The 23,518-nt window shown below is 46.1% G+C and overlaps 1 protein-coding gene across 1 annotated transcript in view; it reads right to left on the reverse strand.

The window, feature by feature from the left end:
* PDZD2 (PDZ domain containing 2) overlaps positions 1-23,518 on the reverse strand; it is a 288,393-nt gene that overhangs the window by 15,996 nt on the left and 248,879 nt on the right. Inside the window, exons 13-20 of the mRNA XM_010853853.1 lie at positions 22,755-22,872; positions 20,996-21,128; positions 15,958-16,039; positions 14,456-14,490; positions 13,114-13,264; positions 11,053-11,855; positions 6,605-6,749; positions 1-3,758 (exon numbers count right to left, since the gene is read on the reverse strand). Coding sequence (XP_010852155.1) covers positions 1-3,758; positions 6,605-6,749; positions 11,053-11,855; positions 13,114-13,264; positions 14,456-14,490; positions 15,958-16,039; positions 20,996-21,128; positions 22,755-22,872 — 5,225 coding nt within the window. The remainder of the gene's footprint in view (positions 3,759-6,604; positions 6,750-11,052; positions 11,856-13,113; positions 13,265-14,455; positions 14,491-15,957; positions 16,040-20,995; positions 21,129-22,754; positions 22,873-23,518) is intronic.

The raw sequence follows: 23,518 nt of genomic DNA on the forward strand, positions 1-23,518 counted from the left end.
AGTTTTGAAGAGCACGGCGGATGGCCCTGCCGAGAAGTCCTCGCTGCAGAGCTTGTCCAAGTCGGGCATGCTCAGGGCTCTCAGCTCCTGGAGCTTCGAGCGGGACAGAGGTGAGGCCTGCGTGTGACGCACCGAGGACTTGTTCCTCTTGGCGGGAGAGGCGGGGGTTGCGGTCGGGGCAGGGATGCCCGAAGGACCAGGTGGTCTCTTGGGGTCTGAGTCAGCGCCCTTGTTACGGGCATCTGCTGGGGTCTGCCGGGAGACGGTCAGCGTCATGCTGGACGGGGACTTGGTCATCGGGGGGACGACGGTGGTGGCTTCACCTTGGCTTTCGCTGCAGGAACTCAGGCTACGTCTCAGCGACCTTGCTGTTGGGTCACTGGAGTGGCTGAGGGGCCCAGAAACCACGCTGCCGGACGACCGTCTCCCAATGGGAGGCTTGGAGCTCACTGACAAGAAGGAGGAGGCCCCAGCCTTGGCTGCGGGCCGGTCAGAGTGGGCCAGGTTCTCGAAAGACTTGATCCTCTGCTTCACAGAGAAAAAGGAGGTGGCTTCATGGGGCCAGTTCTGTGGGGAGTAGTGATGTCTCCTGGTGACGGTGACTCTGTCTGTGAGCTGGCAGCTGGTTTCCTGGGCGGACAGGACATCCGCTTCGTCTGTCGTTGGAAGGTTCCCCGAAGTCTCCAGCAAGGGCTTTACGCTGTATACACCCTGCCCATTAGCCAGGCTGAGAACAGCACCTCTAGACGCCTTGGCCTCGAGGAGGCCCCCGCTGGTGCCAGGGATCTGGCCGTCCCGAGGGGTGCGCCCTGGGCTCTGTGGGGTATGGCCCTCCCGGCCGAAATGACTGGAGAACTGGGCCGGCATGGAGTAGGTCCTGGTCGCTGGCCTTGGCGTGAAGTAGGGATGATCATCCAGCACTGGGCCCACTGGTGGGCCATTCCTGGGCACCCCCAGGGGGTTGCCCATCTGGCCAGGATCGGCCTTTCTAGCCAGCAGCTGCGGGGAGGAAGAGGAGGAGAGTCTTGCCAGGCTGACGGATTGCTGCTGCGCTTCCAGCTCCACCTGGGAGACCCGGGTTGGGAGTAAGGACGGGTGGTTTGGGGAGGACTCCCCTGGCTGGTGACAGAGCCCAGCCTCACTCTCCTCCTGCCGGCTGCTCTGGGACAAGAGCCCCCCCTGCCTGTCCCTCTCAGCCAGTATGTCACCACATGTGCTCTTTGGGATCTCAATGATTTTCAGCTGCTTGGTTCTTTCAAGAGGCTCACCGGCAATTATTTTGCTTCTTTTGTCACCAGTCACCCCTGGCAGGGCTGCTGCTGCTGCAGAGTCTGTTTGGCTGGACAGGGACCACTCACCCTGCCCGGGAGTGGGGACCTCCAGCTTGCCGGCTACCGTGGACGTGCCACTCCTCAGTGCTGCGGGACTTGCTGGCCCCGGGGATGCCAGGGGAGCCCTGCTCTCTGGACCACACTTGGGAGGGCTAGGGGCAGCCGGGAAGCCTCGGTCGGGTTCCGCGTGCACAGCCGGGTGGAGCCTACCACACCCACCTTGCTCAGGAAGGGTCTTGGGGGTGGTCACGGGCGAAACAAACATCCTGATGCTCGAGTCGGATGCCGAGGGCTTCAGGGAGCCCGGGGTCCCAGGGGGCAGCTTGCCCTCCACACACTGGGGAGACTGAGGGGCGGCTGCGGCAGTCTTGTCCAGTTCTTCGTGGTCAGCTGTGTGGAACCGGTGCGACGCCACCTTAGAAAGCATTTTGTGGGAGGCCTGGGGTGAGACAAGGGCCTTCCTGTGCTCCGTGCTGCCAGTCTTCCCCGTGTGAGCAGCCGGGACCTCGGAACTGACTTTGCTTTTGCTTTTGATGCTCAGTCTCTTCAGCTTAGGACCAGCTTTGGGTTTCTGACAGTTACTCAAAAGAGTTTCCACAGAACTTTTCCTAGGCAAGTCTTTATTCTCAAGATTCAGCCGAGGAGGGGGGCTATCTGGCACAGGCACCCCCTTCTTGTGGCTTGAGCTCAGCACCTGGGCCTTGGGGTCGGGACTTCTGGCCAGCAGCGTGGATTGTTCCATTTCAGTTTTGCTCTGCGGATGCGTCCCGTGGTTGTTCTTATTTATCTCTCTAAACCAGGCCATGAGGGGCCGCCTGGAGATGGCTTTTGGCTTTGGCAACAAGTCCTCTGGGCCTTGACCTCCGGAGATGTGCAGGTTTCCCAGAGCTGAGTCTCCATTCTTGGGGACACACGCCCTGAAGGAGGCTTGGTTTTCAGCAGTGTGAACATCTATTTCTTGTTTCTCAGGTGGGGCCTTGTCATCCAAATGGTCATACTCCAAACCATTCACCACGTTAGGAGAACCAAGGGTACCTGGGGAGCTGGGGATAGGCCTGGTACCCGGAGGAGGCTGGGTGGCTTCCCCAGAGTCCTCTTCACTCGGGGACCTGTGGTCTTGAGAGACCCTTGCATCCTCAGGCGGCTCCGCCTCCTGAGAGCTCACGTCTGACAGAGGAGGAGGTGGCTGCGGAGGGGTGAAGGTGCCTGGCACGAAGCGGGCTGTGTGGTCTGCTTCTGCCCCCACCTGGCTCAGGGCTCCATCCTTTGGTGGCAGGGCTGTGGCAAGGGCAGGGCAGGCGGCCACCCGGGCAGGAGCAAGGGCAGTGGCTGAGGGCCGATCGGGGGAGCCATCCGTGGAACAGATTTCCACCTGCTCCTCCTCGGACTCCGTTGCGTCTCCCTTGTGAGAAGGCTCAGGAGGACGAGGATGAGGAGGGGACCAGCTGTCCCGGGGGGGAGCTCGCGGGGCTTCAGTGAATGACTCGGGGTCTGAGGATGAGTCTTCCACGTCCCCGTACATGGACGAGAGGGACACAGATGGCTCGGTGCTGTCGCCCAGGCCTGACAGCGAGGTGCTGTCTTCGTGGAGACTGCTGAGATTCCTAGAGTAGTTGCTCAGAAAGCTTTTGTTCACAGTAAAATGTCTGTCAGGATTGATGGAATCCAAAACTGAAGGCTGGCCGGCCCACTGAGGGGGAGGGGCTGGACCAGCCGCCCCGGGCCTCCTTGGGGCAGGGGTTGGACTCCCCGAGGCTAGCTGTGGCCCCTGGGCAGCCTGCTCTCTGCTCAGCCGGTCCCCTTTCCCAGGGGAGGGAAGTCTTGCTCCGGAGACATCCGGTTCCACCAGGAGCCTGTCAACGTCAGTCACTGGGCAGCGCCCGTTCCCTCCAAGGCAGCCGGGCCCCGAGGCACCCCCACACGCCTCCTGGGCCTTGTCACTCAGCGATGGCAGGGCCGGGCCAGCCTGCGGGGCGCTGGTAGACCCTGAGTCTGTTCCCTGGGGCAGAGCTGACCCCTGGCAGTTTTCAGGGGCAAGGACTGCTGAGGTTTGCGGAGCCTTGGCATGGTGACCCAGAACCCTCTCTTGGCTCTTCTCCCCGGACATGAGGTCTTGTGGCAGCCCAGCACCAGTCGAAGGTGCCCCCTCAGCCATGGGTCCTGCTCCCCTGGGGGTCGCTGCCTTCCGGGCAGCACAGGGCGATCTGGCGTTGGGAGCTGCTCTCATCTCACGGAGGTCAGGACGAGCCATTGCCATTGTCCCCGGGGATGTGCTGTCCTCAGACTTGGGGATCCTGGGTGATTCTGGCCCTCCGGGGTCCTCAGGTCGCCTCGCTGGCTCTGTGTCCACTGAGGTCTGGCTGGGGTCAGGGTGAGCCGCCTCCTTCTGCCCTGGGGAAGGGAGAGGGTCTGGGGAGCCATCTGATCCTGAGTGGAGAATAAAAAAAAAAGATTGGAGTGGTGGGGGAGACACAGGGTGAAAGGTTAGAAAACAGAAAACTTCAATGAAAACAAGTGAAAACTGTAAACAGTCTCAATTTTTTTGTCTTTTTTAGAAAGACATCCCACAGCTTAAATGTAGGCCTGTTTTAGTCTCTAAAATTATAGAGTGCTCACATCGAACAAATACCACTGTGCTTTAGAGGCTCTAAAATAACTCAGCATGGACGGCAGGAGGACCTCTGCCTCTGCCCTTTCTAGTTATTTATAAGGACAAGGGGACACCAGAAATCCTGCACTTGGGTTTCTGTACACCATCCACCCTCTGATGGCAAAAGCCACAGGAGTCAGCGGGCTGTTTTATTTGATTCCTTAGCTTGGGGTGATTCTGCAGTCAACTCAGTCCCCCGCAGACTACATGGGGGTTTAGCCTCGTGCCTTGGACTAGGAGTCACAGGGTAAAGTGAAACAGTCCCAGCAAGGAACTCGAGGGACTAGAGGAGGCTGATTCAGGCAGACGCATGGAATGCTCCAGACATATGGAAGCCTGCCCTGTCCTCCAGCGTGTCCTGACCAGGGTCAGGGGTGTGGGAGACTGAGGAGGTCAGATTATCCCAGGAAGCGGAGACAGAGGGCTGCTGGACTTAAGTGGGATTCTGGGGGCACATCTGGAACAGAAGCCAAGGAGGAGGAGAAAGGCAAGGAAGGAAAGGGAATCAAAGCAGAGAAGCCAGAGACAGCGTGAACTCTCCGAGGTGCAGGGACAGATGCCGCCTGCCTGGAAGTGAAGTCCCTCCACGTGCTGGGTCTGGAGAGCCACTCTGTCCTGGAGGCTCCTCCTCAAAAAGCCTGCACACGTGTGGGTTAGTCTGTCTACTTCTGGCACATGGCATCTTACAATAGGTGGGGGAACAGGCAGAAAAAAGAACATTAGATTTGCATTTCCTTATGAGCCCTGGGTTTGAGTAAGGGTAGAGCAAAAGCCTCAGTCACAATGAAAGTTTTGCTTAGAAGCGTGTCTCCCCCAGATGTTACAGTCACTCTGCATCGCCCATGCCAGTCACCTTAACTGCATATGGCTTTCCCCCGAAGTTCCTAGATCAGTAATTAGGAGCTAGTAGCACTTGGCGCTGTGCTCAGAGTTTCTTGTGGGCTTCATTTCCCTCCCAACACGTGACCGCCCGCACTGGAATGGCGGGGAAGTGAGGCGCAGGGTGGTAAGCAGCATATGCAGGGTCAGAGAGTTCATGGCCAGGGCTCCCCCCAGGATGTGGACTCCACAGCTCACGCAGTTACCTAAGCCCTGACCACATGGCCTCTGTGGAGACCACCCAGCAACAAGACCGGTTCATCAGGATACCCACGGAGACCTGACACAACCTCCCCAGGTCCCCACGGAAGGCCAGGGGCACCACAGACTCACACCCATGGCCTCCTTTCTTCTGCTCAATTTTCTTTTTTAAAACTTTTTATTTTGTATCGGAGTATAGCCAATTAACAATGTTGTAATGGTTTCAGGTGGACAGCAAAGGGACTCAGCCATACATATACATGGATCCATTCTCCCCCAAACTCCCCTCCCATCCAGGCTGCCACATGACATTGAGCAGAGTTCCCTGTGCTCTGCAGTAGGACTGTGGTGCTTATCCATTTTAAATACAGTGGCCAGTGTGTACTTGTCCATCCCACACTCCCTAACTATCTCTTCTCCCTGTCGTTCCCTCCAGCAACAGTGATCTGCTGAATCTTTTCAATTCCCTTCAGTATGACTTTCCTGTTTCTGCTGGTGCCAACTAGGAGGCTTCCCTGGTGGCTCAGATGATAAAGAATCTGTCTGTACCACAGGAGACCCGAGTTTGATTCCTAGGTCAGGAAGATCCCCTAGAGAAGGGAATGGCAACCCACTCCAGTATTTTTGCTTGGAAAATCCCATGGAGAGGAGCCTGGTGGGCTGTGGTCCATGGGTTCACAGAGCTGGACACGACTGAGTGACTAAGCATGCGCAGATGCTGGTGCCAGCTATAGGGAAAAGCAGCAGCAAAAGGAAGGGATGTGTGTCTGTTTTTCAGATTGATTCATTCGCTGAGCAAACCCTAAAATTTTGTTAGCAATTTGGCTTTTGTGCAAAGTGTGTAATGCAAAAAGGTTTTACTGATGGAGATTAAATTACATGGAAGCAGTCCATGATGTCACCTTTCAAAATATTCCTTCACTTGGAAAGCCCCCAAACGCCCAACAATGGGAAGCATACTGGCTCAATTACGGCGCCTTATGGGGTAGAAGGCCCAGCAGCCTTTACAACTGATGTCATGGGTGTAGAAGAATGTGGAGGGCCTGGTGCAGCTTCCTAACCAGAGCAGGTTACAGGTGTGCTGATAGGGTTAGTGCTGAGGGTGGCCTGCTGGGGCCAGCACCAGCCACACAGGCCTGGGAGCATCTTGCTGACCTCTTCAGGCTCCTCAGCTATTCTATAGATGCAATACATAAGAATTATTTATTTTTTACTTCTCAGTGGAGGCTTTTCCTGCCATTTTTCAGTACATTTGGTTTCACATAAACAGAGTGTTGAGTTTCTGAAGGCAGGATATTCCTGTTTCATATTGTTCCTCATTCACTAAGGTACATGTCACAAAATGAGTAAAGGCTGGAGACTAGCTGAAGACAGATACCCATGAACTCAGGCCCAGTGATCTAGTAAAGTTGTTAAATGCAGGTAGCTTTTATCACTAGCCTATGAAGATCTCTCTGCCTTAAAATTTTCCCCATATAACATTTTTATTAGTTAACTTCTACTCTCCCGTTCTAAAGCTTAGTAAGTGATAAAATAATCTTACCTGTCCCAGGTTGCTGCCCCTGCTTGGATGTCGCTGCAGGTGGGTTCTCTGTAGGGTGGCTGGCATCTGGGTGGGGCAGGGCACCGCCTGGTCCCCAGTCAGTGGGGACTCGTCCATCCCCGACGGACGGCTTGTCCAGAGATTCCTGGCACAAGGACAACTGTGAGTCACTGTTAAAGGCTTTCAGGGTTCTCTGCATCCTAATACATCACATACAGAGGAGAGCTGGTTTGGGAAAATTCAAGGAGCCCTGGACCAGAAGCCACAAGACCCAGATTCTGGGTTTAAGGTCCAACTAGAAATGTCATGGCCTTGTCACTCTTCCTAAGCATTCAATTTAAGATGTGGGTGATAAGTAGTAGCAGTGACGTTAGTAGCTCAGTTGTGTCTGACTCTTAGCGACCTCATGGACTGCAGCCTACCAGGCTCCTCCGTCCATGGGATTTTCCAGGCAAGAGTACTGGAGTGGGTTGCCATTGCCTTCTCTGCCAGGGTGATTAGGAAAAGGCAAATGAAAACCACAATGAGATAGCATCTCAACCCCCTCAGGATGGCTTCAATCAAGAAGACTGAAATAATAGAAATAACAAGTGTTGCGGGGCTTGCCTGGTGGCTCAGTGGTAAAGAATCCACTCGCCAAACACAAGAGACATGGGTATGAAACCTGGTCCGGGAAGATCCCACAGGCCACAGAGCAACTGAGCCCATGCACTCCAAAGCCTGTGAGCACTAACTGTGGAGCCCACACGCAGCAACTACTGAAGCCTGCCTGCCCTGGAGCCCGTGTTCCTCAAGAGGAGACGCCACGATGAAAAGCCTGCACGCTACAACTAGAGAGAGCCCAGGGGCAACAGTGAAGACCCATCACAGCCGAAAAATAAATCAGTACATCTTAAAAAAAACCCAACATGCAGCACACAAAAGGCTCTACAGAGGTAAGGCATTATTGTTACACTATGCATTGTGATGCTCAAGACCAAAACCAGCTCATTTTGGCAGTCATGGAGAGAATGAATCTGAATAAATAAAATTAGCATTTAACATTTTAAAACTGTACTTTAGCCGAGTGTCAATTACTTCCTTTCTTCTAATACCTACTAGGAAAATTTTCTCTAAAACAACTTAGCTAAAACATTAAATCAGATTTGACATTTACCCTCTGAGTGAAGGAGTCATAAAGTGGCTCAAAGGTGGCGGCAGAGGAAAGAGGTGAAACAGGTGATCATTTAGCTACTTTTGTTTAAAAAGAAAAAAAATAATTTCGTAAAATGTCAATTATCTGCTTAGGGAACTCAACAGTGTTCAACTCAGTGAATTTTCTATTTACTAATAAGGCATAAGTGTGATATGAAAACAGAAGAATCTGAAAGTCAACAGAGGTAGTGACTGTCCAGCACTGTGAATGCGGCACATGCCACTCAACTGTACACTTTAAAATGCTTTGGTGTTCAGTTGCTAAGTCATGTCCAACTCTTTGCGACCCCATGGACCGCAGCATGCCAGACTTCCCTTTCCTATACTAACTTTATGTTAAGTGAATTTCATCTCGATTTTAAAAAGTATTAATAAAAACATTAAAAGACAATCATTTTCCAAAATAAAAAGTCTCATTTTTTTAAGTTTCCAAAATAAAAGGTAAATACTTTATGGGCAATGCATTCAATTTTCTTTCCCATATAGTATAAATAAAATTTGGGAATGAGAAATTTTACAAGAAAAACAACTTCTGTACAAAAATTTTAAAAGGTGCTCAAAGTTCTTACTGAGAATACTAATTCACAATTATGACATTTTAATAGATATAGATTATTATAAAAAAAGATATTTGAGTAAAATCCATGATTTGGCTTTATATACTTATTTAACTTATATGCAGAATACATCATGAGAAACGCTGGGTTGGAAGAAGCACAGGCTGGAATCAAGATTGCTGGATTATTATTGTTATATCAATAACCTCAGATATGCAGATGACACCACCCTTATGGCAGAAAGTGAAGAGGAACTCAAAAGCCTCTTGATGAAAGTGAAAGTGGAGAGTGAAAAAGTTGGCTTAAAGCTCAACATTCAGAAAACGAAGATCATGGCATCTGGTCCCATCACTTCATGGGAAATAGATGGGGAAACAGTGGAAACAGTGTTAAACTTTATTATTTTGGGCTCCAAAATCACTGCAGATGGTGACTACAGCCATGAAATTAAAAGATGCTTCTTACTCCTTGGAAGGAAAGTTATGACCAATCTAGATAGCATACTGAAAAGCAGAGACATTACTTTGCTAACAAAGGTTGGTCTAGTCAAGGCTATGGTTTTTCCAGTGGTCATTTATGGATGTGAGAGTTGGAGTGGGAAGAAAGCTGAGCGCCGAAGAATGGATGCTTTTGAACTGTGGTGTGTTGGAGAAGACTCTTGAGAGTCCCTTGGATTGCAAGGAGGTCCAACCCGTCCTAGGTGTTCATTGGAAGGACTGATGCTAAGGGTGAAACTCCAATACTTTCACCACCTCATGCGAAGTGTTGACTCATTGGAAAAGACCCTGATGCTGGGAAAGATTGAGGGCAGGAGGAGAAGGGGACAACAGAGGAAGAGATGGCTGGATGGCATCACCGACTTGATGGACATGAGTTTGAGTGAACTCCGGGAATTGGTGATGGACAGGGAGGCCTGGCGTGCTGCAGTTCATGGGGTTGCAAAGAGTCGGGCACGACTGAACTGAACTGAGTTATTCAAAATTTGTAATACCCTTAAAAGGAAGAGGTTTACTCATTAGCTGAACATGACATTTTAAAATACATTTCCTAGTTGGAGGTAATAACAATTTTTAGAAGGAGAAAAAAGGTGTATATAAGGTTAAAAACAAACCCTTCTGCTGAGATTAGCTTTTATGACTTTGTATGTTCTGCTTCTCTTTACATGTATTATATGTTTTACAAATCACTTGAAAACACATCTTAATAAATACAGGCATAAAAATTGCACTTCACAGATACTGCATGTTTGACAGGTTGACGGTCTGTGACAACCCTGCACTGAGTGGGTATGTTGGTGCCATTTTTCCAACAGCATTTGTTCACTTCCATCATGTTTTGGTATTTCTCACAATATCTTACATTTTTTCATTGTTACATTTGTTATGGTGATCTGTGATATTACTGTTGCAAAAAGATATATAATTCAACTAAGGCTCAGATAGCTAACACTTTTTAATAATAAAATATTTTTGAATTAAGGTATGTACATTATTTTTAGAGACATAATGCTATTGCACAATTAATAGACTCCAGTATCCTGTAAATGTAACTTTTATATGCACTGGGAAGCCAAACACTTGACTGACGTTATTGCGACATCAGCTTGATTGCAGTGGTCTGGAACCGAACCTGCATTATCTCAGAGGCATGCCTGGACAGCCTTATAAGGCATCTCAGATTCTCCGCTCTGAGTAAAAGTATTTATGTTGAAGAGACTAAATAATGTTTGTTTCTCTTACCCTCTCCTTGCTAAAGTGGAGGTATACTAAATTTTTTTTTTTTAAATGTGCAATTTGATATTCTGGTCCATTCTAACATACTGGTAAACAAGTAGAAACATAAACAACATTAACTTGCATTTACTGTGGTACATTATATGTTTCTCAGTGAATGCATGCCCATTACTTCATGTGATACAACAAGGGTAGGAGTAGCTGTAATTATACATCATCACCATGGGAAGTCTGAAAAAATAAGGATCAAGCAGAACCTTGACCGCCAGACATAACCACTGTTAACCTGTATTTGACGGTCACCCTGACTGTGTGAGATGATCAGGGAAGAGAGCAACATCCCTATTTTACAGTCCAGACAACTGTGGTTCAGAAAGATCAGTAACTTGGCGAGTTACTGCCTAAGTGACCACCGACTAGTCAGTGGAGAAGCTGGTCCCAGACCCAGGGGTTTCCTGCATCTGCCCGGCACTGCCTTTCCATCATCAACCACAGGCCCCGTGTATGAGAAGAGAGGGATTACATCTTTTGGCCACATGATCTCATGACTCAACACTTAGGCACCTCCCCCCCACCAATCTGGTGATATATTACTAGGCTCCCAGGCAGTTAGTGTGTTGAAATGAATGACTGTATTGAAAGATGATTCTCCAATCATTATCCTTTATTTCAGGCAGATTACCTTATGCTTTAGAGCAGCGGTCCCCAACTTTTTTGGCACTGGGGACCAGTTCTGTGGAAGATAATTTTTCCACAGACTAGCGTGGAGGGTGGGTGTGGTTTCAGGATGATTCCAAAGGATGACATTTATTGTGCACTTTATTGCTATTATTATTATTACATTAGCTCCACCTCAGATCATCAGATATTAGATCCTGGAGGTTGGGGACCCCTGCTTTATAGCATGCTCCATACTCATTCATACAAGACTCACTGGATCTCAAGTAACTAAGAAATCAGTTACCTTCTCCACAGTTCCTCCTGGCCGATAACCAGTCACGGTCACTTGGATGGAACTATCCTGGACTTTCAAGTCCGCACCGCATGGGTCACTGGCTCCATCGGTCAGCTGTGCTGATTCTGCGCTGCTAGGCCTGGCCTCAGCCTCAGGCCTCTTGCGGTGTGGGCTGACCCTGGCCACGGGCTTGTGCCTGGACCCCAGGCTGTCATTTTGCTGGAGGGAACTGGGGCTGTCTGTGCTCACTGGACCCTGGGTGCCTGTCCCGGCTCTGCACTCCAGTTTGGGCGAGCTCCTCGATCCTGACAGTTCCTTCCTCCCCGAGCAGCCAGGGCTACCCTTGGGGGCCTCCGATGGGACCAGCAGGCTGGCTGCATGGGAAAGGGGGTCCCGCACGCCTCCTGGGAGGCTCTCCTGGAAGTCCAGCGAGCTGCCGAGGAGAGGCACTGAGGAGGCCTTGCTGACCAGTGTTTTCTTGGGGTGTTCCTCTCGGTTGATACCTGTGACCTTGGAAGAGGCTGTTGAAACATGTGTAGAGTTGTCCTCTGTCAGCGACCTGCTGGGACCTGAGAGGGTCCCTGGGAGGGAAATACAGTCGCCTTCGCCATCAAACTCTTCCTCGTCGCTGGCATCGTCATCAGAGCAGCCCACCCTCCTCTGGCGGAGGAGGGGGTTCCGGAGGACCTCTGGGCTCCCGGGAAGACTGGCTTGCCTGGCAATTGTCACCTGCTTGTGGAAGAGCCCGGAGGCCCGTTGGCTTCCAAGAGACACAAGGCTGTTGGCCCTGGCTTTTCCTGGCTCCTTGTGAGCTGCTGGGGTTGGGAGAAGAAAAGTCAAGTGCAATAGCTTTCCATCTGGTATGGTCTTTTAATCTAACCCCCCCTTCTTTACACACGAGCATTTCCACGTTCACAGATGCCAGGTACACCTTCTGGCCACTGGTCACTAGGCATAAACGACACAGTTTCTTGGGATCTGCTTACAGTGAGAGCCAACTTTCTTCTCTCCTCTGCCTACTGTTTTTTCTTTTTTTTTAAACTTAACCTCTGGATTGTTCAACTTACACATGTGTGCTGCCTAGAGACAGAAATGTGTAACTTGTCAACATCCATGATATCTAACACGTTACTGGGTTCAACCTAAACGCTGCTCCAAATACTCCCCGGGGGAGGATGCCCCGGGATCAACAAGTCCTGCACACCTGGGCCTTCTTATCACCTGAAGTCCTTCCTTCATAGGCAGGAGGGAGGCGGGCTTGATTAATGGGCGCGTGAGCTCCGAGAGAGTGGTGAGCTGAAGCCTGAGACTACACACATAATTTATAAACTCCAACCTGGGAAGGGAAGGAAGGCGTGGGAGCTCTACAAACTCTTCGCATCTCGTTAAATGTAGTGAAAAATTACACGTGCTTCCGCCTTAGAGCGTTTCTATCAGAGCCTGGAGGAAGCACGTGGGCTGCTCCAAACGAGCTAGACAGGTTCTTGTCTGAGACAGGGGATTTTCTTATTCAGACATTAGAAATGAGCAAAAGGAAACCACACTGGTGGGAGTGAGGAGTCAGTGCAGTTCATATCAGGTCATTATTTCAGATTATACTGAGAAAATAATCAATGAGGTCTTTTTTTTAAAAAAAAAGTAAAACCCATATGATAACAAATCTGTCTCATACGTTCTAAATCATTCACTCACTGCCTTCTAAAAAGAGTTAAGTTTAGGGTCTAGTGAAGAATTTGGTTAGGATTCCCCTAAAACATAAGACCATCAGGTTATCAGCCACGATTCGATGCCACAAATTCCAAGACTACGCTGTGTAAATAGCATCTAAAGGTGGGGGCAGTTTAGCTTTCCAACTTGGGGTACAGACCGTGCACCCAGCCTGTTGACTGTAGAAGTGGGGAGGCCGGTCACTAGGAGTGCACTGAGTTTTCCAAGATCAAACTCTGCCTTTAGTCAGGGTAGAAAGGTGGCTCCTACTCAACCATGGGTGTGGTCTCCAGTCCTCTTTCCGTACCCCAGCACCGTGACGTGTAAACCAACGCATCATGGAGTCAGAGAGTCAGGGCTTACGGGAGGTGCTGGGGGGCTCCACGGAGCTGCTGCTGCCGCCACTCCCTGGAGGGTCTTCGTCTTCGGAGCCGGCCACCATGAAGTCGGACAGCGGGCCTGGGGCGTCGTGAGCGAAGTACTGGGAGAGTTCAGATTCAGAAATCAGGGAGTCCTGTTGAAGAAGGCAGTGCTAGATGAGGAAGATGTGCCAGAGTGGATTATTTTAAATAGTAATTGTGTCCCATCTTCCCGAAAGCACTTTGTTCTCATCTGCGGTCACTCAAAACAGCTGTGATAGTAAACGTCCACCTCCATTTACTTTAGGATCACTAAATTAAACACTGAATGAATTAAAAGGCAATTGCTGCCAGACAATGTTTTTAAGAAATACGTTTTTGGCTGCGATCAGAAAAACCACAGCAGCAATGCATCAACCATCCCAGGAAGAAGACCGGGGGAAGAGATAGGAGGAGGAATGGAATTCCAAGCCACTGGTTCAGCCTACCGATGAAACAACAAAACAGGCGAGTTTGACTCTTGTTCTCTGATCCACTGAGTTTTTGGAACAGCCAGCTAAGAAAGATTCCTTAAAGTTGCAGATGCCCTCCCCAAACTGACCCAGGCCCCTTTTATTAAAAAAAACAGGGGGCGGGGAGCAGTTATTTTTTAAACTGTAGCTCAGTTCTTTTATTTTGTTGTTTTGTTCTTTTCCTGAATGAATATTTAATAAAAGAAACTCACATTTATATACTTGTTCTCAAATGGACATTTTTGCTGTTTGCTGTGTAAAATGGCCAAGATGACTCATGGGCAGAAATACAGATTGGACCCTATGGTTTGATTTATGGGCTACAAAACAAAGGTCTGTCTAGTCAAAGCTCTGGTTTTTCCAGTAGTCACGTATGGATGTGAGAGCTGGACTATAAAGAAAGCTGACTGCCAAAGAATTGATGCTTTTGAACTGTAGTGTTGGAGAAGACTCTTGAGAGTCCCTTGGACAGCAAGGAGATCCAACCAGTCCATCCTAAAGGAAATCCATCCTGAATATTCATTGGAAGGACTGATGCTGAAGCTTAAACTCCAATACTCTGGCCACCTGATGCAAAGAACTGACTCATTTGAAAAGACTCTGATGCTGGGAAAGATTGAAGGTGGGAGGAGAAGGGGACGACAGAGGATGAGATGGTTGGATGGCATCACCGACTCAATGGACATGAGTTTGAGTAGGCTCCAGGAATTGGTGATGGACAGGGAAACCTGGCATGCTGCAGTCTATGGGGCTGCAAAGAGTTGGACACAACTGAACGACTGAACTGAACTGAACCAGTAAAGCAAGGCAGCAAAGTGCCTTTTCTTGACTCACCTTTTTTGCAAAAGAAGGACTCTTCAAGGGGGTACCTGTTGGGGGAAAAATTTACCATACTGTAAAAAAAATGAAGCTCAAATCCTTACAAATAGGCTCACCTTCTTAACAGGAAAAGAAGGAGCCAGACATATTAAACAAAACCCTCTCTGCTCAATAGGCATGGAAGGGCCACGTGTGTGGGAATGGACATGCATGCAGTCTATTGGGTACCCGTCCCACCTCCCAAGATTCTTCTCAAGCTTCAAGCCCCCATATGCTACTGACTCCATGGTGATCCTATTAATAGTTGGAAGTAACTTCCTCTGCATTTCAGAAGAACTTTATACTGCCCATATACCAATTTCCATATGCATACTATAATTTAATTACAAGTGGATGCCTGTTCTCTTCTTCCTTGACTATTTACCTATCACTGATCAGGCCCTGCAGGGCTTAGCACTAGGATCTAGGAAGTGTTCAGTGATATTTGATAAATGGATTGAAGGATGAATGAAGAAAGGAACAGCACTCAAAAAACTCATGAAAGAAAGAGGGAGAGGGCTGAATATCTGTCTTAGTTTTTAGTTGAAGGACAAAAAGACTCAGCATGGAGATTTTAAATTATATTCCATGAGCAAAAAGATTTTGAGTTTAAGGATCATAGCTTAGTAAAATCTTTTATAAATGACTGAGTGAATATATTAGGATTATGAGAGGACAGCCTTCAGGCACTTCAGGAGAATGAGTGAGTTGAATAAAGAGTCCATTATGGCTGTGCCCACTTTCAATATATTAATTATGGATGCAAATAATTAGGGTACTTCTTGGTTGCCAAAAAACCGCATGCCTTCCTTTTCCTTTGACAACCAGTAACTCGTGTCTGTTTCCTCCCGACATTAGTCTTAATATCAGTAACATCTCGAGTTCAGATACATCAGCAGAGTCCCTTGAGATTCCCACTGTACAGGAAACATTACTTTTCCAACTTGGTGCAAAGTTTCATGTTTTAAATTCATGTGAAATTCTTACTAGGGCAATCCTCCTATGACTGAACTTTCCACTTGAGGAGGAGGAAAATCATGATTTTTGCAGCCTGTTACATTTCAGTTGAAACTTTGAATTTGTATAAAGAAATCCCAGGTTTTTGGCTGGATTGTACCCCGTGCCTACAGAAACAACTGGTAATTTGGTAGCATTTCATTTCTACTTGGAATGAAGTAGAATTCATGTTCTACTTAACATGAATTGTACATAAACACCTGAAATGCTAACTCATTTTTGCAAATTATCTTAAAGCAGTAGAAAAAGCGTGCATGGCTGGAACTTTAATACAGCACGTTAAATAACTGTAGAAATCAAAAGCAGCCGCTAAGGGAAAGCATGGAATCTCTTTGACAGCTACTTCTGCCAAGCCCGGTAATTACCAAGACTCCAATAATAGTGCGCAGGGGAGTGCCCCCGGGGGGGAATGTAACCAGAGACTCTTCTGAATGTTGAATGAAGATGTGCAGTTACAGTACCTAAGCCAGGAGAGGAACTGGCCTCTTTGCTCTCCTGATAAGTGCTGCGTGCTATCACTTCATCCATTTCCTGCTCGGAAACCTGATTGTCAGCAGAAAGCACAAATTAGACGGTTTTATTTATTTATTTTTCCCCAATAAAAGTAGCTAGGACCACAGTCAGAGGCTGGAGCTCAGATACAGAGAAAAATTGCAAGACCAAAGACTATGACCACCCTCTGAAGCAATAAACCAGGGCATATGAGTAGTTATTATATCCATTAACAGCTGGGTTAATGGACTGCTTCAAACACTGGATTCAAAACCAGACCTTCTGTTGATACCCAAGCTCATGAAGCAAAGCATTCATCGCTGGTTACCAACAACATGGCTGACTTGTGTCTCTCTCCAAAACACTCACTTCTCATTCTTTTTTTCCCTAAACTTAAACAATTTCAAACTTACATAAAATTTGCAAGAATAGCACCAGGATAGTATACTCTTCAACTATACTCACTTTAAAAAAAAAAAAGTTCCACATTCACACTCATACTTTATCTTCTCCACACACACACAACTTTTTACTAAACCATTTGGGAGTTAGTTTCAGACATCATGACCCTTCACCTGTAAATAATTTAGTAAGTATCTCCTGAAAACAAGGACATTCTCTTAAATAATCTTGGTACTATTATCAAGTTCAGCAAATTTAACATTGATAAAAACGATGGTCGAATATACATTTCACATCCCTAGGACTAGTCTTCAGAAACGCTACTCAAAGTGTGTCTTGAGGCTGGAGATAATTCACAGAAAGTTTGATGCCAGGCTGGGATGAGATAAGGGTTTTCCCTGAGAATGCAAATCAATACTCAGCTGCTTTCATCAACGTCTCGCGAGGTTTAAATGTCAAATGAAGTAAATAGCGTGCACAGTGATGTGACCGATTTATATTCCAGAGCAAGCTCCTTATCTGCGATGGGCCTTAGCGGCCCGTCACCAACTTCTCTGCCTCGTATGCTTTAGAGAAAAGGGTTTTTTGGGGGAGGGGTGTATCTGACAACCCAGAATTCAAAATCCTGTACTCATGTCTATTTATTCTCCTTTATATGTCTATTTATAATCCAAAATAATTCTAAGCCTTTGTCTTTCATGATATTGATAATTTGAAAGACACTAGTCCAATCCAAACCCTCAGTTACGAGTTGTCCAATAGTTTCTTCATGCTTAGATTTAGGTGATGCCTTTGGGGGCAGAAAAACTACAGAATTATAAAAACCGTTTCTTTTTCGGTACATCACAGGATCAGTGTATTTCATAACTGATGACAACTCTGACCACTTGTTTAGGGTTTCACCAGATTTCTCCACAGGACTTGTTGTGTTGTTGCCATTAATGAGTAATCTGGCAGGAGACAGTTTGAGACTGTTTTATCCTGCTTCCCAATATATTTCCACTCAATGGTTTTAGCATCATTCATATTCTTGCTGAATCAGTTATTATAATGAAGTTTTCAAAAATAGTGAATTTATAATTCTCTTTTCCTTTATATTTTTTGGTGGCATGGTAAACTCATGGATTCCTCCATGCCCCCCTCCCACTCCACCAACAGTTGTTATCCATAACTGTAATTATTCATGGGAAGATTTTTATTTTTAAAATTTTTCTTAATTTTTTTTTTTTGACCGTGCCACATGGCATGCGGGATCTTAGTTCCCCAACCAGGGATTGAACCCTATACCTTCTGCAGTGGAAGCGGAAGCATGGAGTCTTAACCAACGGACCACCAGGGAAGTCCTTCATGGGAAGGGTTTTCAAAAGCCTGATACATGATGAACTATGAGATATTTTAAGAGCAACTACAGGACTTGTATAGTTTATTTTTTTTAAGGTAAGACTATTTTAAATGTAGGACAGTAATTCTGTGTATTAAAATATCATTCAGAATAAATAATATTTGGATAAGCACAGCCATCTGCCTTAAGAAGTAAATGAACATTTCTCTACAGGATTCAGCATTACACTTTAACCTAACACATCAACCATCGTCACATCAGGGACTTTGTGTAATAGTTTCTAATAGTCTTCACAGGAAATAAAACATGTACAAACATGCATGCAGACAAAATGCATACTCCCACACATACCTTCATAAACCAAAGAGTAATTCTGTATAAATGAGCCATTAAAAATGGCTGCAGACTTTTCTTGACATTAGACTTTGAATATTTGCAATTATTTTTGAGTGGGAGAAAAATGGTTGGGGTTTAAAACAAGTGAAAGATTTCCTGGATAACTCTAATCATGCTGAAAGCCCCAGTATCAATTAATAATGGACCTCTATTACTTTCTTCTACTTAACATCAGCTAGAATCTGCCACACGAGCAGGTCCAAATCTTAGCTTGTCTAAACCTGGAGGGTTTGAATATCCCAATTGGGCGGCCACTGCTTCAGTCATTATGAGAAACAGAAGAGAAGAAAATCCTTGTGGTATTTCTCTTGGAACAACATGAAAACTGAGGAAGAACATACATATAGTATCAAAATGTACCACTGGCATGAGATGTTGGGATAAGTGGTATAAAAATACATTAAACGTAAAATGGAATCTTGACCAAAAGGAAAATATAGTATGATGTTACAACTAAGAACACTATGTTTACCTAGGAGGAAACATGAAATCCAGTCAAACAAATACCGAAATTTGGTTCCTTGAACGTATCTCCAGCACCATCCTGACGACCATTCTACCATGGCTAGAAACATGAGTCAACCCGTGTGTTCCACAGAATCATAGACCACCAGAAGACCAGGATTGTTTTGCTTTGCACTGGAATGCCATTTCGATGTTTGTTTGTATTGGCAAATTAGGCAGATGCTTTGGGGTAAGATTAGGCTGACCAACAAATCACGACCTGTGTGAGGTTGGAATGGATTTTGAAGTCAGAGATGCCTTGAAGCCAATAACTGCAAACCATAGAGAACTTAATTTTCTCTAATGTTGCCGAGGGATGGGCTGGATCAGCAGCCATAGCTTGTTGGACTGCTTCCTAAGGTTAGAGGAGTGTGGCCACGAGGGTGGTGGAATCCAAGGGAGAACCCTGGAGGGAGGAGTTGAGACTGTGAGTCAAAGCAGGGTTAAAAGTGTCCCAGAGAGAGCTCGGGGGACAGCAGGGGGACAGAGTAGAGCAGATTCCGAGGGAAAGGCAGGATTACAGAACAGAAAGGAGAAACACCGGCAATGACAAGGAGAAAAAACAGGAAAAGGTGGAAGCAGGACTTGATTTTCTAGAAATGATATTTATTCAAGTAGCTTTTATGTAAGACATTTTTAAGAATGCTTGTAGGAGTTTCCTGGGTGCTCTAGTGGTTGGGACCTCACCTTCTGGTGTTGGGGAGAGGGTGTGTGTGTAGGTTCGACCTCTGGTCGGGGTGCTAAGATTCCACACGCCTCTGGGCCGAAAAAACAGAAGCAATATTGTAACTACTTCAATAAGACTTAAAAAAAAAAAAATGCTTGAAGACAAGAGAAAACACCCTGGGGAGTGGGGGTGGGGGAAGTAGCGGGGCTGAGTCTGAATCAGCAATAAAGGTCCAAGGAGCTTGACTGACATCTCTATCCCGAATCAAGGCACAGAGTCACACCTTTGCAGTGGTTATTTGTATACGGGAAACTGGACGGCCAGGGCTTCCCACGTGGTGCTAGCGGTAAAGGACCTGCTGCCAATGCAAGAGATGTAAGAGACATGGGTTCCATCCCTGGGTTGGGACAATCCCCTGAAGGAGGGCACAGCAACCCACTCCAGTATTCTTGCCTGGAGAATCTCATGGACAGAGGAGTCCAGCGGGCTACAGTCCATGGGATTGCAAAGAGTCAGACATGACTGAAGTGACTTAGCATGCACAGCATGCAACTGGACGAATAACGAACACTGCTGAGACAGTGAAAATGACCCCATAAAGTTACTGCACTGAAGAAATCTCAGATGTGCCACATGGGAGAACCTGCCAGGTCTCCTGGTACAAACTTCTTACTTGTAAACTAGCATAAGAGTCCATCCAGTATAGCAGTCTGGGGCCATTCAGGATGTAATCAAATAACTCTACAAATAATACAAAGTGGACAGTAGCCACATGTCAGGCATTGGAAGACTTAATGGTCTAAATGAGCATTCTGAGTTGTTGAAAGGTCAGATTTGGGAGGGGGGAGAAAAAAAGATTACCATGTTGGAGACAAGCTGATTTTAAGAGTTTTACCTGGAGTACTCAAAAACAACCAAAAACAGCTCTCAAAATGGGTTGTGTTGAACTTGCTAAAGTATCCTGTGGTTAGCTTAAAAAATTAAAACCAATCGTCTAAGTAGAAGAGATACAACCAAGTAAATAGCATGCATGCATGCTAAGTCACTTTAGTCATGTCCAACTCTGCAACCCCATAGACTGTAGCCCACCAGGCTCCTCTGTCCTTGGGATTTCCAGGGCAAGAATACTGGAGTGGGTTGCCATTACCTTCTCCAAAGTAAACAGCAGAGGCCCCCCACACAGGGGCTATGATTATCTGCAAGTCAGTGTGGTGAAACAGTGTGAGACTGATGCTGGAAGAAACTTAGTGGGCTCTTAAGCATTAATCACACAAGTATTTTGCTCAGGTCAAGGATGGCCTGGACAGAGCATCAACTTCAATGCTTTCTGATTTTCTGGATGCAGAAACCTGAAAAGGCTAAGTATCTCACCAAAGATTGAACAGCCAATGGGGGTTACTCAGAACCCTACCTTCCATACTTAGCACTCCCACCTTCCACTAACTTTAAGTTCACCAATAATATTGTCAACATTTTCTAATAAAATGTTCTGAGTGTGAAGATGAAGTCCAGATCAATAATTCATTTCCAAAGTGTTAACAGTTACCTTGGTCACTGGGTGGCCACAGGCTGATTCCCATCCCCAGCTGGGTGAACGGTCTCATCAAAGAGTCTGCATGGTCATAGGAACACGTGTGCCATTGCTACTGGACAAACAGCTGCCTTCCCAGACTTAGGACAGTGTGGGATACCTCACCTTTGGATTAGGGTGCCGGCCGATGACCAGGCGAACGGGTCCTGGGGGGCATTTGCTCAAGATGGAGTGGACTTTGCTTAAAGCAGCATGGCGGACGTTGACGGAGTTCACTTCCAGGATTTGATCTCCGCGGCTAGGGAGGACAACATGATCAACTCTCTGCAGTAACAGTTAGTTTTTCACAAGACTTCCTTCTGGGAGTGGTTTACATAATATGAAATCTTTTCTGAATACTTTTAAGGAGCAAATGATATCCTCGCATCTTTGCATACGTATAAAAAAGCAAAACCCTCATAAACACATTAGGTTTTAAACTGACGAAGACCATTATGGGTATCTACCTGTATTTTCAGAAGTAGTAAAGTTAAAATTGATAATAAGGACAACAATGAAGGTTACTATTACTCAAACACATATTGCAGGCCAAGTACTATAAAAAGAAATTTATGCAACAATGCTTTGACTAGGTATTATTATTCCCATTATGTAGGTAAGACCATGGGCTCGGAGAGGTCACCCAGATGCCACACACTACTGAACTCAGGTTTGCCTACCTTTGCTCATCAAGTGACAGTCCCTCAACCACCACCAGTTGCTTTTCCCCTACCATATTGAAATGATTATTGTAATATAATTTAAGAAGGAAATATCTGAAGCTCAAAGGTTACCCAATAATTTGTAAAAACGTTTCAGATTTGAACAAATGAGAAATTGGGGACAAGATGCCCATTTTGACTTGAAATTATAGGGAGAGAACTCAGTATGAGAAAACAAAGAGTCTTTATGCGGGGTTTGAAGAATGGTCATTTGGCAGGCTCCAGACATATGGAACCATTCAAGAAAGAAACATCATCTTGGGATGTCATTAAAGGATTTTTTTCCTTGGGTTCTAAAAGTATATTTTCTTTAATGTACTTTGGATGATTTGCTAAATTTTTTTCAATATGGAAATTCACTCTGATGATTAACTAAAAACATAATATAATCTATTAACAGGGCCTCAAAATGGCAACCTCAAGGAATGTCATTTTGATAATTCCTCAACTGCTCAAGGACCTGAAAACTTAGAGGAGAGAAAGATGATACTGTTTGCACAGAGTGCTTCATGAAATACGTGTACATTCTTGTGAAGTTTAGGTGGGCACAGACCCACTGCAATTACTACATAATAGAACACCGAAACTTCTCTTGTATAAACAGAATACCCAAGCTACAACTCAGCTAGCTGAACTGAGAAATCAGACACGCAGTGATTTCAGACAGTAACCATCTAGACATCACGTCTCAAAAAGGAATGAAACAACAGGAAAGGTTCAGGAGATTGTACTTAATAATAAAGGCCTCCTGTTCAAGGGCATGATCTTAGGACTCTCTTGTATCCAGTGATTCTGAGCCATTTTGAATAGTTCCCAGCAGCTTATATGAATTCTATATAAATGTATATGAAAGAGAAAGAAAATATTTGGATAATTATAGGTATCTACATAGACTTGGATTGTGTCAAGTTTCTGAAACTGAACTTCTGAGTCCAAATAGAACAGAACTGGTAGGGAAAGCCAAGATCTGGAATTCTTGAACCAAATTTCATTTATCTTTTCATCTTTGGAGATGCTTTTGATTGTAATTCTAGCTACATGACCGCAAAATAATATAAACATTTAGAATTTCACAAGGGAATGTAACAGGGCAGGTATCTTATGTATGTATTCACATATTCACAAATCCACCAGAACTCTAAACTCTCAGGTTTACAACCAACCTCAGATTGCTCTCCATCTTGGCCACTGATCCTGGGGCAAGGCTGTGGATGTAGATGCCAGGAGGGCTGTTTTCTAGGGCCAGGCAGCAGGCACCGATGCCTAAGCCAACTCTGGGCTCTGTGGTAGGCATCATTGAAAGAAAACAAAATCAAAAGAAAGAAAGAAAAGGAGTATCAGTAATTTGAATCTGCATTAATGTATACTTTGACCAACAACCACCTATTTTTAGACCAGACTTAGGATATACATTTTACTTTTCTTTGTCAATTTGAGCCATATTCTTTTAATGAAATGAGTCTATGGCAGAACCAGGGGCTAACTATGGACTGTGAATTATTTGATGGTCCATTCTCTTCTTAGTCTGAAGGGTCTCCTTGAATCTGTTTTTGGAAACAGGCGGAGTCCCAGTAACATTTTCTATTCTGGATATACAACTTCAGGCTTTCTTTTGCCTCCCATTGATTTCTAGGTTGTTCAGTTGCTCATCATATTTCTACCACTGGAGGCAAAGATTAAAAGCAGTAAGATTTGGTGTTACCCAGGATTTTTAGTTACTGGTGTTAGCTATATTCTTAACTATATTCTTTCTCCTTGAAAATGTTATATTGGCCCTAGAATTCAGCTAGTGAGTGATGTTTTTAACATGAGTCTCTGACACACAGTGATTCATCCAGAGAGAGCTTTAAAAAACTGAGCTACGGGGAACTTTTCTTCACTTTAGTGAAGTGACTGAGATCTCTCCTTTTGATCCTACTGCCCATTT

Source organism: Bison bison, unplaced genomic scaffold (assembly GCF_000754665.1).
Source record: "Bison bison bison isolate TAMUID 2011002044 unplaced genomic scaffold, Bison_UMD1.0 scf7180017864331, whole genome shotgun sequence".
Taxonomy (NCBI): domain Eukaryota; kingdom Metazoa; phylum Chordata; class Mammalia; order Artiodactyla; family Bovidae; genus Bison; species Bison bison.